General features: G+C 45.8%; 1 protein-coding gene across 4 annotated transcripts in view; it reads right to left on the bottom strand.

Annotated features, from left to right (window-relative positions):
- The window catches only part of LOC140421261 (septin-6), a 97231-nt gene extending 88450 nt beyond the window's left edge, over window positions 1–8781 (bottom strand). For all 4 annotated transcript variants that reach the window (XM_072505846.1, XM_072505847.1, XM_072505845.1 and 1 more), the window contains exon 1: window positions 8690–8781. In XM_072505846.1, the coding sequence (XP_072361947.1) occupies window positions 8690–8776 (87 nt within the window). In that variant the 5' untranslated portion in view covers window positions 8777–8781. The remainder of the gene's footprint in view (window positions 1–8689) is intronic.
- Between the last annotated feature and the right edge of the window lie 8160 nt (window positions 8782–16941).

Below are 16941 nucleotides of genomic sequence, written 5' to 3'. Positions count from 1 at the left end.
ACTTTTTAAAACTTCTCTTGAGCGCTCACATACAAAGAATTAGCCTGTCCTTCTCCCTGGCAGCTGCTTGCAAATGGTATCCTATCGAGGGGAACGACCAGTTAATCTGTTTTTGACGTTGCTGGTGGAGGTGTAACTGATGGAAAGGACACCCAACAGACCTCCTATTCTTCAATTACTAGCATGGGACCTTTAACATTCATCTGAACCATGAAATGAGGCCAACAGAAGAATGGTACATCTGTGAATATAGCAATCCCTCAGCGATGCAGCGCAGTGTCAGTAGAGATTATACGGTTAAGATCCAGAGTGCAGTTTCAGTCCACAATCCCATATTTCTTATGCTTTTATGACTCAAGTGAATTACCAACTGGGCCAAGATGGGACCAAACAGAATGTACATAAAACAACATTGTTAGACAACAAACAGGTTTATGCAGGTATGGTGGATCTAATAATAAATCAGGTGGTGATTCTAGGGGGGGGACAGAATGGCAAAGAGCTCCAGTCACACAAGTTTTTACTCTTATTCAGAAAGTCTATCCCAGTATCTTCAGTTGACACTGATTGGTGAATTTTGACATCCCTCAGTAGCGTCGCTAGATGGAATTAATTGGAGTGTCAGAAATCTTCAATAGGGGCAGCACGGTCACGCAGTGGTTAGCATTGCTGCCTCACGGCACTGAGGTTCCAGGTTCGATCCCGGCTCTGGGTCACTGTACGTGTGGAGTTAGCACATTCTTCCCGCGTTTGCGTGGGTTTTGTCTCCACACCCCAAAGATGTGCAGGATAGATGGATTGGCCACGCTAAATTGCCCCTTAATTGGAAAAAATGAATTGGGTACTCTAAAATTTATTTAAAAAGAAGAATATTTCAATAGTTCACAGAAGACGATGAGATAGTGGGAAATATATCGTCATTGTGAACAAGTCTAAAGAAGTCCACCATCCTGTCCATCCCACCTTTAAAAAAAAATGGAAAGTAACATGATAAATCCGAGGTCTAAATCAACTGAAAAATGCGTTTCAACGGGCAGCAACCTGCCATTACAATAGAGAATCTCACTTCACCAAAGTTTCACCTACAAAACAGATTTGCAAGCAATGCACCACAAGACGTGAAACAAGATGATTTCAAATCAGAAATAAACAAGAGAAGCAGACGAGACGGAAAGACAGTTTGTGTGTGGTTTCCCGTTTCCTCTCCTCACTCACTGCAGTGTCTGTTTTAAGCAGTCGTCCCCATTACAATTTGCTTCAGAGTTTGAAGAACACTCAACTAGAAAAAGAAAATGAATTTCCACACCAAGTCCGTAAGCAGTATCGGAATTTATATAGCACTGAAAATCTGGAAACTTGTAATTTGGTTTCATTTGATATTGTGGTTTGATTCGATATTGCTCCATGACGCTTATCTGGAGTAAGTTTTTAGCTGCTGAGGCGGAACTATAGATCATCGCTCCAGTGTTTTCTGTAGGAAGTGGTCCAACAAGCACATTCTGAGGTATATTCCTGGCCAATTGCAGGGGTAAGTTCTGTAATTTGGCAACTGCTCATAAATTCTGGTCTCCTGCTCAACTCATATAAAGATTAGCATATCAGGAACAAAATAACAAGTTTTTTTTTTGCGGGGGGGGCGGGGGCGGAAACAAGTCCAGTTGTGATTTGTTGAAGTTTTATGTACGATGTTATTATTGAGACGATAAAATACAAGAATGCACAGGTTACATGCATGACACTTTCAAAAATAATAAGCGGTATGCATTCATTGGCTGAGTTTGGATGCTACCCTCGCCTCCCCTTTATGACTACTAATCATCCGAGGAAGTGGTCTACACAAACCATTAATAAGTCGAACTGCTGTTTGGTGAAGAAACTTTGCAGGTTGTTCAGAAATTCTCAGCTTTGATACTTTGAAGATTGAGTCCTGACAAATCTTCTCAAAACATTTGCATTTTATTTGATTTATGAAGCTACCTTTCCAAATTCACGCAGGTTAGCACATAAACATGTTCACTAGACAAGGTATGTTCCCAATTTGGATAGCTACTGCCAGCATCAAGCAATCCCAGGTCAAATGCAGCCAATTGTGACAGCCCAAGCTTATTTCATACAAGGACCCTTACAGCTGCCTGGAGGAGAAAGGCTTGTGTGTCTACCAAATGCAGTTTTCAAAGGACTAACAAAATGACTTTTGTATTCTGCCCAGAACTAACTTGGACGCATAGAAGCCCTACAGTGCAGAAGGAAGCCGTTCGGCCCATTGAGTCAGCACTAATCCTCTGAAAGAAACCCACTCCCCTATCCTTGTATCCCCATCCCCAATTTAGCATGACCAATCCACCTCACCTGCACATCTTTGGACTGTGGGAGGAAAGCCATGTAGACACGTGCAAACTCCACACAGACAGTCACCCGAGGCCGGAATTAAACCCGGGTCCCTGGCGCCATGAGGCAGCAGTGCTAACCACTGTGTTGCCATCGCAACCTTCTCAACGGTACTTCTGTTCTTTGGAAATTTAGTTCTCTACAACAAAACTGTATGGTGTTGAGGCTAAGAATTTTCACAGAGCGATGTTTCAGTCTTTCTTTAGATTAGGATAAACAGAACGGCATGGTGGCGCAGTGGTGCCTTTGGCGCTGAAGATCCAGGTTAGATCCTGGCCCCGGGTCACTGTCCGTGTGGAGTTTGCACATTCTCCCCACGTCTGAGTGGGTTTCACCCCCAAACTCAAAGATGTGCAGGTTAGGTGGATTGGCCACACTAAATTCTCCCTTAATTAGAAAAGAAAATAATTGGGTATTCTAACTTTTTTTTTAAAGATTAGGATAAACATCAGTCAATGAAATCATCCAATTTGATCAGATTTTCCAGAATCAGGCTAAATTGTGGTACTGCAAACTTTTTTTTAAAACGAAAAAAAAAATTCTCAGCCAAGCACTCATTGAGTACTTTGTTCATCAGGAGCCAACAGGAAATAGTTACGCTTGTATGACTCAGTGCTTTTGTGCTAAAATGCTCACATTTGGATCACCTTAGATATTAATGCTGGACAATAATTGTCAGGAAAGGTTGAACATGGTGATGCTCCTTTCTCTAGAAAAGAGAAGGTTGAGGGGTGACCTGACAGAGGTCTTTATTATTATTAAATGGTTTGATAGAGTAAACATAGAGATGGCGTTTACACTTGTGGACCACACCAAAACTAGGGCCCATTAATAATGATGTGGGGCTACAGGGATAGAGCATAGAACAGTACAGGCCCTTCGGACCACGATGTTATGCCAACCAGTTATACTAATCTAAGATCAACCTAATCTACACCGCTTCAATTTATTGCTGTCCATGTGCCTGTCCAAGAGTCGCTTAAATGTCCCTAATGCTGACTCCACCACCTCCGCTCGCAGTGCATTCCATGCACCCATCACTCTCGGTGTAAAGAACCGACCTCTGAAATCCCCCTATAGCTTCCTCCAATCACCTTAAAACAATTTCCCCTCGTGACAGCCATTTCCGCCCTGGGGAAAAGTCTCTGGCTATCCACGCCTCTCATCACCTTGTCCACCTCTTTCAAATCACCTCTCTTCCGTCTTCACTCCAGTGAGAAAAGCCCTAGCTTCCTCAACCTTTCTTCATAAGACATACCCTCCAGTCCAGGCAGCATCCTGGTAAATCTCCTCTGCACCCTCTCCTAAGCATCCACATCCTTCCTATAATGAGGCGACCAGAACTGGACACAATATTCCAAGTGTGGATAGTCAGAGGGATTGACCTAGGATGCTGCTGCAGACTTGGTAGGCCAAATGGCCTCCTTCTGCACTGTGGGGCTTCTATAAAAGGTGGTCACTAATAATTCCAATAGAGAAGGCAGGAAGAACTTTTTTACCCAGAGAGTGATTCGAATGTGGAACATGCTACCAGGAGGGAATAGCTGAGGCCAGTAGCATGACTACTTTTAGGGGGAAGCTGGGTAAGTGCATGGGTGAAATGAAGGACTATGAAGATTTCCAGTTGTAGTGTGGGAGGGGATTCTGGAGGAGCACAGTGCAGTTGGGTCAAATGGTCGGTTTCCATGTAAATTCCATGCAAGGGGAAAACCCAACGCTGGAATGGGTGTCATCTTCCAATGAGACAACATATGAATGGTTGGAAGTGCAAAGTAACAAATCAGGCAGCAGCTACACACAACCAAGATAAATCTTGGAAATGAAATTGTTTTGTCTCCTGAATTTATTCCAAAAGCTCCAAGGAAATCAGACTGGCTGTCGAGGGTGGCGAGAAAGAATTAAAAGTGAGAATAAGAGAGTGATGTAAATGCAGCAGCTAACTGTGATTAAAGGGTTCAGCATAGTCTGGAGAGAGAAAGCTGGAAACTTCAATCAGAGATAGAAAGGGTAATTAAGTGCTGCAGGAGCAATTTTCTTTCAAATGGGAATGGAATCACCTAGTCAGAAAAGCAGGCTCATTCTTGATTACCATTTTCTAATGAACTTTACACTGCAAGAAAGCTTAATACACAAAATTTTATTCAGACCTTGGGATAAAGTGACAGACAATAAAAATACATGCAAGTTCAGTAAACCAGGTGCAAAACAGTGAACACACAAACACAGCATCACAGGAGAACAGCTCTCTCACACTGCATAAAGATTACAAGTATGCCCACTGTCTATAACCATGCCCTATATTGGCTAATGAGTTGAACTGATTGTCATGTTTTGAAGAGGCAGTGGAATGGGATTGTGCAATGACGCTGCACCACCAGGGGGGGAAGATGGCATTGCTACTGCACACGGCAACACAAACAAAGCCAGTGAGTGAAACATTACATATATGCAATTATTGTTAATTGAATCTGGGAAGAGAACTGAAAACAGGATACTTGGCAATAGATGAATAGAATGTTGGCTTACTGCTATACTGTGGAGTTTTTAAAAAAAAAACAATGGCTTAAACATGTTCCTCACTGGTAACACGGAAAATACATTAGAGATTTCAACATATTTCTTAAAAACATTTTTCTATCTAGCTTCATATTCTGAACATGCTTGAGAGTTTATCAAGTTTAGTGATAAGTGCAAGTCATAGGACGGACCGAAAGAAACACTTCAGACAACTGCATTTTCCTCCTCGATGGAAGAAACCATGTATTCACACTCGTACAGCTGTTAAGAATGTGATATCAGATAACAAGGCTCAGCGTTTTGATTTTTCTTCTCCAAACGCTCTTTGCAATTTTCGCTCCCTCACCGAAAAGGTTTTGACTCCTTGTCCGTGGTAATGAGTGCACTCTAATTAACAAAGCAGCAACCACGTGGGCAAGTTAACACAATGGGTGTCAGGCAGTGCACTTTCCATACACATGGAGAATACACAGAACCCAACATCCACATGTACACACTTACAGCAGGAGTCAAGATAGGAATGAGGTAAATTTTTCACTCCAATACTCCAAGGCTACAGGAACCAAACTGCAGGCTGCTACAGTTCAGGATTTCCCCCACTCAGAACAGACTAGGGTAATCAAACTCAGGATTCCCCTCCATGGCTGGACCATTTCAGCATTATCTCCATCCTGCCAAGGACAACAATCAACTGAAAACTAAAGGGTGCTAATGTTGTATTAATTTATTGATGTCACATTGGAAACCCACAGAGGGTAATTTTCCCGCAACATTGTGAAAGATTAAAATATTAAATTAAGAGCAAATAACATTTTAAATAGCAGACTTAAGTGTTCTTTCCAAATGAACCCTCTCTATCAGCTGGTGCGATTACAGACATGTTCTGCCTGCCATATAACGCAAGCTCACACAGCAAAACTTAAAATGCAATGGGTTAGTGGCTATAATGGAAAACTTGGCAGTCCCAATGAAGGAGAAATTACCAATGAAAAAAATAAAATAGTGATCACAGTTAAAAGCAACTATCCAGGCAAGTATCTATCACAAGGCTGCAACACATCCTTGGAATGTCAGGTGACATTCAGAACTGCTCAGAGTTAGAATGGCACAGTGGACTCGGCATCTGTTACCTGAGTTTGTCCGGGCGCTTTGTGGCAATCGCAATTCAATGCCATGTTGGCATGTAGTTGCACTCCATAATGCCTCCCACGAACGGGCCATCGAGGGAAATCCCGTGTTTGTTTACCCTAGTCTGTTCTGAGGGGTGGCCAGGGTCCCAGGTTTGAGTCCAACCTTGGGTGACAGTGTGGAGTTTGCACGTAGTCCATGTGTCTGCGTGGGTTTCCTCTGGGTGCTCTGGTTTCCTCCCTTAGTCCAAAGATGTGGAGGTTAGTTGGGGTGGTGGGGCAGGGAAGTGGGCCTAGGTAGAGTGCTCTTTCAGAGGGTAAGTGCAGACTCGATGGGCCGAATAGCCTCCTTCTGCACTGTAGGGATTCTATGATTCGAAGACTCATACTGACCATCAGCAATTTTCACACACCCCCCTCCCCCCCCCCCCCCCCCCAAATCACCAAGAGCAGCAGAAACACCATGGAAATACTATCATCTCCAAATTACATACTATTGTAACATGGGGATATAAATTGGTGTTCCTGCATTATATAGCTGAGTCAATATCCAAAAATTCCCGACCTATCATGGGAGGGTTATCACAAAGACAGAAACTGCTTAAGGTGGCCCACCATCAACTTCGAAAGGTGCAGCCTTAGCAAAATCACCACAGCTAAGGAGCAAACTAAAACAAAAGAGTGCAACAGTATTACATTTCTCAACATTAACTCTTTCATTTACTTTGATGAACACAGATATGGTCCTGAAGCTTTAATGTTTTAGTGACAACCTCTCTCCTGTCTCTCACAAGTCACACCCCTCCCCCCTCAGCTAATCTAATCACAGCATGTTAAACGTGAAGGGCCAGTCTTCGGGGAGAACTGAAAATCTGAGCCAAATAGCAAAATTGCCCACACAAGAAATCCCAACTCCATTACAGAATAATTGCTTTAGAAAGCAAAGCAATTCGCAAACTCAAATTAATATTTTTGTTGCTATGACACAAATGACTAAGTGTGAAAGCCATCAGAACCCTTTAATACACGACTTGTCATAGCACCTTTAATGTCATAAAATGTCCCCACGGTGCTTTCACATGAGCTTGCACTATAGAATAACATTTGACGCCGAGCCAGATAAGGAGATATGTATTAGGGCAGGTGACCCAAAGCCAGCAGTGTCTCAAAAGATGGAAAGGAAGGTAGGCAAATGGAGAGGTTGAGGGAGGGAATCTCAGGGTTTGGGGGCCAGGCAGGTGTAGGTGCAGTTACCGGTGATAGTGTGGTTAAAACTGGTGATGGTAAAGAGAGCAGGGTTAGAGCACCGTAGAAATGTCAAAGGGGTTATCGGCAACGTTCTCTCCATTTACCTTTTGACTGCACCAGTGACAACTGTATGTGCGCGGCCTGTTTAAATGGTTTTGTGCAGCCGAGTTACTTCAATGGGGCCGACTTTTGCACCGTCTGCATGGGGATTAGACATTGTGGTGGCTGGAGATTACAGAGATTCGGAAGGAGACACCGTGGAAAGGATTTGAAAACAAGGGTGGGAGTTTTAAAAATTGAGGCACGACTTAAACAGAAACCATGCGGGTGTGTGTGTGTATGTGGTGGTGGGGGATCATGGATGGACAGGATTAGGGCAAGTTAGAGCAGGGACAGTTTTGGATGACCTCAGATTCACAGTGATAGAGGCGGATGGCCGGCCAGGAGTGAATTACACATCACAAAATATTATTGGGAGGCCTTCACTATTCTTCCACAACGTGATATGAAATAACAGCCTAAATCAACCTAAATAACAGCTTCCATTGCATATTTACCTCACATAGCCAACATTATTTCGATTAAAATTGTCAAAAAATAGGCTTCAACATATTACAACAACCTATAGATCTCGCAACTCATAAGATGTCTTAAACTATAAACATGATGCCTCAACATCATGTGAACCGCAGACACCCTTCGTGTTATTCCTTGCTCATGGAGCACACCACGTACATGTAACAATCTCAACTGTCTTGTTGAATCTCACTCAAGTGGTTTGCTGCATTTGCAGTATGCAAAACCCGGGTTTTAGTGCGAGTGACGGTGCAATATTGCACTGGGAAGGGCTTGGATTGGGTCCACTTTAATATTTAGGTAAAAGATATCAGTTCTAAAAACCGTTATATGGGTGTGAACTACACAGGACTGGTCATACCTCGGCATGGTTACCTCAGCTGCTCATAACCCGGCTGCTATTTGAACAAGTGAAAGCCAAGACCTCCAAATGCATATATCACAGGTATGAGGGAAAGTGCAGGTGGCACATAGACAAGAAAGCCTGTGGAAACGGTTCCCTCTCCGCCTCCAGCAGGTCTGAGCTACCCAGCCTGAAAATGGCGGGAGGGAGGCAGTGTTCCCCCCCACATTACCTTCTCATTTTTGATTATTTTAATTGCAATTTTTACGATTCGGCTCAGAAGCCAACGCCCAGTATCTTTCTTCCATCCACCCCCACTTTCCTCAGTGAACAATAGCTGAGCTGACCAGCAACCCGGGGGCGAAAGAAAAAAAACACACACACAAAATGCAGCCCGTCTGTGCCAAGGGCTGAAAGAAAGCCCTATCCATTTCAGTGAGTTGGATTTGTGAAGGAGGGCGGGATGAGGAACGTGAAGCTGCTCACTCACCATCTGCCGAGCTACCTCAGCCGCCGCCATTGTCGATCCGCCGCTAACAAGAAGCTGGCGGATCCCAGCCACAGGCACTGAATGCATGTTGGCCGCTACCACTCCGCCCAGAGGGGGAATAGGAGCAGCAACAATCTTTCCCTCCCCACCCCAAACACAGCTGCTGGGAGGTTATTAATTGTGAGCCCGTAGAATAATAGTACACAGCACTTCCATCCCGAAATTCATTTCTAGCTACCATATGTAGACAAAACTTTATCAGCGTGCGAATAGCGTCCCCTCTTTTCGGAATGGTGGGGTCCTGCCTTGGACACATTGTTGCCAGAGTAGCGGAAACGAGAAGTATGTTTTTCTGCGAATATTACTTTGTCAGCTTAAAGGGATTAATGTGTATCGTTCCTTCATTGACAAATGTACAACTCTATTTGAATAGTCATTTAATTGCCATAAATTGGTTATTTCCCAATGCTTTAAACATGTTTTTAAATCTCCCGTTACTGATACTTTATAAAGTCGTGAGTTAATTTAAAACTGAAAAATATCTGCAATGAGATCTATTTGGGGCATGTCACTCGTTTTTTCTTCAAAAATAATATAAATTGCAGCGCAGTGGAACAGTCTGAGTGTGTAGTTGCTGCAGAACAGGTGCGGAAATAACATTTCGGTATTTTAACGCCCGCCACATGGGTGGTGTCACCAATTGTCTTTTCAAAAGTTGTCTTTTCCCCTCCCACTGAGCCCAGTGGGCGGTGATGCAGACGGCAATAACAGCTCCCACATTTAACATCAGAGCTGCTTAACCTTTAGGTGGGAGCCTAACTGGGCTGACGCAAACTGCAGTGTAAAGTTGATGTGTCTCCTCCCACAGTAAACAATGAGTAACCCATTACCCTGGGCAGTGACTCACCCATTCCGCTGGACACACTCAGCCACATGTTCGATTACTTTTTTTGTTTTATTTAAATTTGTCCCAAATTGTGAACGATCTTAATTTCCGTCCGTTTCCAGTTTTAAATAAATATCATGTGTGCCCCAGCCACGCCGTTCTACCTGACCCGGAGAATGGCTACAGACAGTTGGAAACGGTTTAGTATCTGTGATATCTGCCTGTGTCGACTCTCAACAAAAGCATCTCAGCTGGGGCTGAGTTCCTGCCCTTTCCCTGTAACCCAGCATTTTTTTTTCCACTTCAAATGCTGATCCAATTTCCTGTTGAAAGCCGGTCTGTTTGCCGTGATTGAGAGGCGACCTCATAGAGGTCTACAAGATTATGAGTGGCATGGACACAGTGGATAATCAGATGCTCTTTCCTCGGGTAGGAGAGCCAAATACTAGGGGACATAGGTTTAAAGTGCGCGGGAAAAGTTTAGAACAGATGTGCGAGGCAGGTTTTTTTTTTACAGAGGGTGGTAAATATATGGAACTCGCTGTCTGGGGAGGTGGGAGCAAGTATGACAGTGGCATTTAAGGGACATTTAGACAAATATATGAATATTCTTCAGGACTTCCTCAGGAAATTAAGGAAATTTGGCATGTCCACATGAACTCTTACTAACGTTTACAGATGCACTGTAGAAAGCATCCTATCTGGCTGCATCACAGCCTGGTATAGCAACTGCTCGGCCCAAGACCGCAAGAAACTTCAGAGTCGTGAACACAGCCCAGTCCGTCACACGAACCTGCCTCCCATCCACTGACTCCATCTACACCTCCCGCTGCCTGGGGAAAGCGGGCAGCATAATCAAAGACCCTTCCAATCCGGCTTACTCACTCTTCCAACTTCTTCCATCGGGCAGGAGATATAAAAGTCTGAGAACACACATGAACAGACTCAAAAACAGCTTCTTCCCCGCTGTTACCAGACTCCTAAATGACCGTCTTATGGACTGACCTGATTAACACTACACCCCTATATGCTTCACCCAATGCCGGTGTTATGTAGTTACATTGTGTACCTTGTGTTGCCCTCTTTGAGGGAGAGAGCTGACTGGTGGTGATTTAACCTGAGGATCACCACACCTCACAGGGAGGGCGGTCGATGAACAATCTCAGCTGGTACAGGTACAGGAATTGAACTCTCGCTCTGCATCACAAACCAGCTGTCCGACCAACTGAGCTAAACCGGCCAGAGGAGAAATAGGTTCGAATCGAAAGGTCCTTGGGGGACACTAGAGATAACTTGAAAAGATAAGGTAACAGTGCCGCAGCAGGAAGAGAAGCCATTACAAGTTTCCCTGGCTACGGCTGGATAGATAAGAATGGAACCAGGTGAGAGCAGTTTCATCCAACTGGGTGACAATGGAGAGCCTTGGAGAAGATGGGGTGTTAATGTGTTAAAGGCTGCAGGGTGACAAAAACGTGGAAAGGTCACCATTGTCACAGTCACATAGGATGTCATTGTGATTTTGATAAGGGACATTTTGATACTGTGGCAGGGCAAAACACTAATTGAAGGGATTTAAATATGGAGCTCCAGGAAAGAAAGGCATGTATTTGGGAGGCAATCATGTGTCAATGACCTTGGAGAGGAAAGGGAGGTCAGAGATGGGACTGTAGTTTGCAAGGATGGTAGGTGAAGGGGAAGGGTTGTTTTTCTGTGCAGGGAGGCATGACAACAGCAGGTTTGAAGGAGAGGGGCAATACGGATAGAGACACATTCAAAATATCATCTAAAATGGGAGCCAAGAGGAGAAGTTGGGTAATCAGCAGTATAATGGGGAAAGGATTGAGGGAACTGGAGTTGAGCTCAGAAAGGGCATGAGGGAAGAGAGAAGAGAACCTTTAGGAAGATATGAGTTCTGGACTAGTTGAGTGAGGAGCATTAGAGATAGTTTGGCCACATGGGCTAATAGAAGAGAGGCAAGCAGTAGTGGCCTCAATCTTAGGGGGCAATTTTGCATTCCAGGATGGAATAGTGAGCCGTTTCAGCAGATGAGAACAGAATGCGACATTGCTGACTGTGGTCCAGCCACATCTGGCAGTGAATGGACAAGTCACTTGTTCACCTTATCTTTTCAAGTCTGTGTCCCATGGATTCAAGGGAGCAGAAATCAGGGTCACACCAAGGGTAACGGCCAGGAGGAGATTACAATGGTTTCATTGGGTATAAAATTTGGAGGTCAGAGTGCAGTTGAGCAATTCAATGCCTGCAGAATGTTGTGGTGAATGGAGGGTCAGAGTCTAGACAGTTATATAGACTTTATCTGTAACACTTTATGTGGCACTTTTCACAACCACCAAATATCTGAAAGCACTTAACAACCAATGAAGTATTTTTGCGGTTTTGTCACCATTGTAATGTAGGGAATGAGGCAACTAATTTGCACACAGCAAGCTCCCACAAATAGCAATGTGATAATTTTTTGTCATGATAGGTGGATAAATATTGGCCATGACACCAGGGGTAACTCCCTGTCGCTTCGTCATAACATTCCACGTTATCTTTTAGAGCCAGCTGAGAGCGCAAACAGGTATAACATCTCATCCAAAAGATAGCACCTTCGGCAATGCAGCATCCAGGGTGGCACGGTAGTACAGTGGTTAGCAATGTTGCTTCACAGCACCAGGGACCCAGGTTTTATTCCCGGCTTGTGTCACTGACTGTGCGGAGTCTGCACGCTCTTGCCATGTCTCTGTGCGTTTCCTCCGGGTGCTCCGGTTTCCTCCCACAAGTCCCTAAAGACATGCTTGTTAGGTGAATTGGACATTCTGAATTCTCCCTCTGTGTACCCGAACAGGCGCCATAGTGTGGTGCTAGGGGATTTTCACAGTAACTTAATTGCAATGTTAATGTAAGCCTACTTGTGACACTGACACTAATAATGATTATTATTTTCCCAGTACCGCATTGCAGTGTCAGTCTTGACACCTGTGCTCAAATCCTGGAGCGGGATTTGGGCCTAGAACTTTATGACCCAGAGACGAAATTGCTACCAACTAACATTATACACCAATATAAGTCAGCATCATCAGAAGATGAGAGTAAATTTGTGGGGTTGAAAGATGTAAAGGTTGAATTATATTGCCACTATTGTATTGGAATAAAGCAATTTCATGGAGGAAACATTGTAAAAATGGCACTAAGGAATTAGAACCCAACTGAAGCAAACCATTTGTGTCTGAACTCAAAGCAACTTAACTGGGCAACATAACTGGGGTTTATTATTTTTTTTTTAAAATATATTTTATTCAAATTTTTTGGCCAAACATAACAATGCGTAGTGTTTCTTTTACACAACAATAAAGCAATATAAATAACCGTGGCCAGTTTTAAACAAATAAATAAGTAATATATAAACAAAAACAAACAAAAAAACTAAATGGCAACTGCCTTGTCCAAAATAAATACTCTCCAAAAATACAATCCAACAATCCAACATACAATTACATATACCAAATACCTATACATATACAATAACATCCCTGAGAGTCCGTCCGATTTCCCCCCCCCCCCCCCACCCCCACCCCCGGGTTGCTGCTGTTGTCTACTTCTTTTCCATTCCCTCTACCTTTCTGTGAGGTAGTCGACGAACGGTTGCCACCGCCTGGTGAACCCCTGAGCCGAACCCCTTAACACGAACTTAATCTGTTCTAACTTTATAAACCCTGCCATATCGTTTATCCAGGTCTCCACACCCGGGGGTTTGGCTTCCTTCCACATTAACAATATCCTGCGCCGGGCTACAAGGGACGCAAAGGCCAACACGTCAGCCTCTCTCGCCTCCTGCACTCCCGGCTCTTCTGCAACCCCAAATATAGCCAACCCCCAGCTTGGTTCGACCCGGACCCCCACCACCTTCGAAAGCACCTTTGCCACCCCCACCCAGAACCCCTGTAGTGCCGGGCATGACCAAAACATGTGGGTGTGATTCGCTGGGCCTCTCGAGCATCTCGCACACCTATCCTCTACCCCAAAACATTTACTAAGCCGTGCTCCAGTCATATGCGCCCTGTGTAGCACCTTAAATTGTATCAGGCTTAGCCTGGCACACGAGGACGATGAGTTTACCCTACGTAGGGCATCAGCCCACAGCCCCTCCTCAATCTCCTCCCCCAGTTCTTCTTCCCATTTCCCTTTCAGCTCATCTACCATGATCTCCCCCTCGTCCCTCATCTCCCTGTATATGTCCGCCACCTTACCGTCCCCCACCCATGTCTCTGAGATCACTCTATCCTGCACTTCCTGCGTCAGGAGCTGCGGGAATTCCCTCACCTGTTGCCTCACAAAAGCCCTCAATTGCATATACCGAAATGCATTCCCTTGGGGCAACCCATATTTCTCCGTCAGCGCTCCCAGACTCGCAAACATCCCATCTACAAATAGATCTCTTAGTTGTACTACCCCAGCTCTTTGCCATGCTCCAAATCCCCCATCCATTCTCCCTGGAACGAACCTATGATTGTTTCTTATCGGGGACCGCACCGAAGCTCCCGTCCCTCCCCTATGCCGTCTCCACTGCCCCCAAATTTTCAATGTAGCCACCACCACCGGGCTTGTGGTGTATTTCTTTGGTGAGAACGGCAACGGCGCCGTCACCATTGCTTGCAGGCTAGTCCCCCTGCAGGACGCCCTCTCCAATCTCTTCCACGCCGCTCCCTCCCCTTCTCCCATCCACTTACACACCATTGAAACATTGGCGGCCCAGTAGTACTCACTTAGGCTCGGTAGTGCCAGCCCCCCCCCCTGTCCTTACTACGCTGCAAGAATCCCCGCCTCACTCTCGGGGTCTTCCCAGCCCACACAAAACTCATAATGCTCTTCTCAATTCTTTTGAAAAAAGCCTTCGTGATCACCACCGGGAGGCACTGGAACACAAAAAGGAATCTCGGGAGGACCACCATTTTAACCGCCGGCACCCTACCTGCCAATGACAGGGACACCATGTCCCATCTCTTGAAATCCTCCTCCATCAGTTCCACCAACCGTGTTAAATTGAGCCTATGTAATGTACCCCAATTCTTGGCTATCTGGATCCCCAGGTACCGGAAGTTCCTTGTTACCTTCCTCAACGGTAAATCCTCTATCTCTCTGCTCTGCTCCCCCGGATGCACCACAAATAACTCACTTTTCCCCATGTTCAGTTTATACCCTGAAAAATCCCCAAACGCCCCAAGTATCCGCATTATCTCTGGCATCCCCTCCGCCGGGTCCGCCACATATAGCAACAAATCATCCGCATACAGAGATACCCGGTGTTCTTCTCCCCCCCCTAAGTACTCCCCTCCACTTCCTGGAACCCCTCAGTGCTATGGCCAGGGGTTCAATCGCCAATGCAAACAATAACGGGGACAGAGGACATCCCTGCCTCGTCCCTCTATGGAGCCGAAAATAGTCAGACCCCCGTCCATTCGTGACCACGCTCGCCATCGGGGCCCTATACAGCAACTGTACCCACCTGATATACCCGTCCCCAAAGCCAAATCTCCTCAACACCTCCCACAAATAATCCCACACCACTCTATCAAATGCTTTCTCGGCATCCATCGCCACCACTATCTCCGCTTCCCCCTCTGGTGGGGGCATCATCATTACCCCTAGCAGCCTCCGTATATTTGTTTTTAGCTGTCTCCCCTTCACAAACCCAGTTTGGTCCTCATGGACCACCCCCGGGACACAATCCTCTATCCTCATTGCCATTACCTTGGCCAGAATCTTAGCATCCACATTCAGGAGGGAAATGGGCCTGTATGACCCGCAGTGCAGCGGGTCTTTTTCCTTCTTTAGGAGGAGCGATATCGTTGCCTCTGACATAGTCGGGGGCAGCTGCCCCCTTTCCCTCGCCTCATTAAAGGTTCTCATCAGTAGCGGGGCCAGCAAGTCCAAATATTTCTTATAGAATTCAACTGGGAATCCGTCTGGTCCCGGGGCCTTCCCCGCCTGCATGCTCCCAATCCCTTTCACTACTTCCCCCGTCTCAATCTGTGCTCCTATCCCCACTCTCTCCTGCTCCTCCACCTTAGGTAATTCCAGCTGATCCAGAAAGCACATCATTCTCTCCTTCCCGCCCGGGGGCTGCGCTTCATATAATCTTTCATAAAATGCCTTGAACACTCCATTCACTCTCTCCGCTCCCCGCTCCATCTCTCCCTCCTCATCTCTCACCCCCCTATCTCCCTCGCTGCTCCCCTTTTCCTCAGTTGGTGGGCCAACAACCTACTCGCCTTCTCCCCATATTCGTACTGTACACCCTGTGCCTTCCTCCATTGTGCCTCTGCATTACCCGTAGTCAACAAGTCAAATTCTACATGTAGCCTTTGCCTTTCTCTGTACAGTCCCTCCTCCGGTGCCTCCGCGTATTGTCTGTCCACCCTCAGAAGTTCTTTCAACAACCGCTCCCTTTCCCTACCCTCCTGCTTTCCTTTATGTGCTCTAATAGATATCAGCTCCCCTCTAACCACTGCCTTCAGTGCCTCCCAGACCACTCCCACCTGTACCTCCCCATTATCATTAAGTTCCAAGTACCTTTCAATACACCCCCTCACCCTTAAACACACCCCCTCATCTGCCAATAATCCCATGTCCATTCTCCAGGGTGGAAGCTGTTGTTTTTCTTCCCCTATCTCCAAGTCCACCCAGTGTGGAGCATGATCCGAGATGGCTATAGCCGTGTACTCCGTCCCCGTCACCTTTGGGATCAGTGCCCTTCCCAAAACAAAAAAATCTATTTGTGAAAATACTTTGTGTACATAGGAGAAAAACAAAAACTCCTTACTCCTAGGTCTACTAAATCTCCAGGGATCTACTCCTCCCATCTGCTCCATAAAATCCTTAAGCACCCTAGCTGCAGCCGGACTCCTTCCGGTCCTGGACCTCGATCTGTCCAGCCCTGGGTCCAGCACCGTATTAAAGTCTCCACCCATTACCAACTTCCCCACTTCTAGGTCCGGGATTCGTCCTAATATACGCCTCATAAAATTGGCATCATCCCAGTTCGGGGCATACACGTTCACTAATACCACCGCCTCCCCTTGCAGTTTGCCACTCACCATCACGTATCTGCCCCCACTATCCGCCACTATAGTCTTTGCCTCAAACATTACCCGCTTCCCCACTAGTATGGCCACCCCCCTGTTTTTTGCATCTAGCCCCGAATGAAACACCTGCCCCACCCATCGTTTGCGAAGTCTAACCTGGTCTATCAGCTTCAGATGCGTCTCCTGAAGCATAACCACATCTGCCTTAAATTTCTTTAGGTGTGCGAGTACCCGTGCCCTCTTAATCGGCCCGTTCAGCCCTCTCACATTCCACGTGA

The sequence above is a fragment of the Scyliorhinus torazame genome, chromosome 5 (assembly GCF_047496885.1).
Source record: "Scyliorhinus torazame isolate Kashiwa2021f chromosome 5, sScyTor2.1, whole genome shotgun sequence".
In the NCBI taxonomy this organism is placed as follows: domain Eukaryota; kingdom Metazoa; phylum Chordata; class Chondrichthyes; order Carcharhiniformes; family Scyliorhinidae; genus Scyliorhinus; species Scyliorhinus torazame.
The sequence above is the reverse complement of the archived record's forward strand: the minus strand, read 5'-3'. Positions and strand labels throughout refer to the sequence as shown.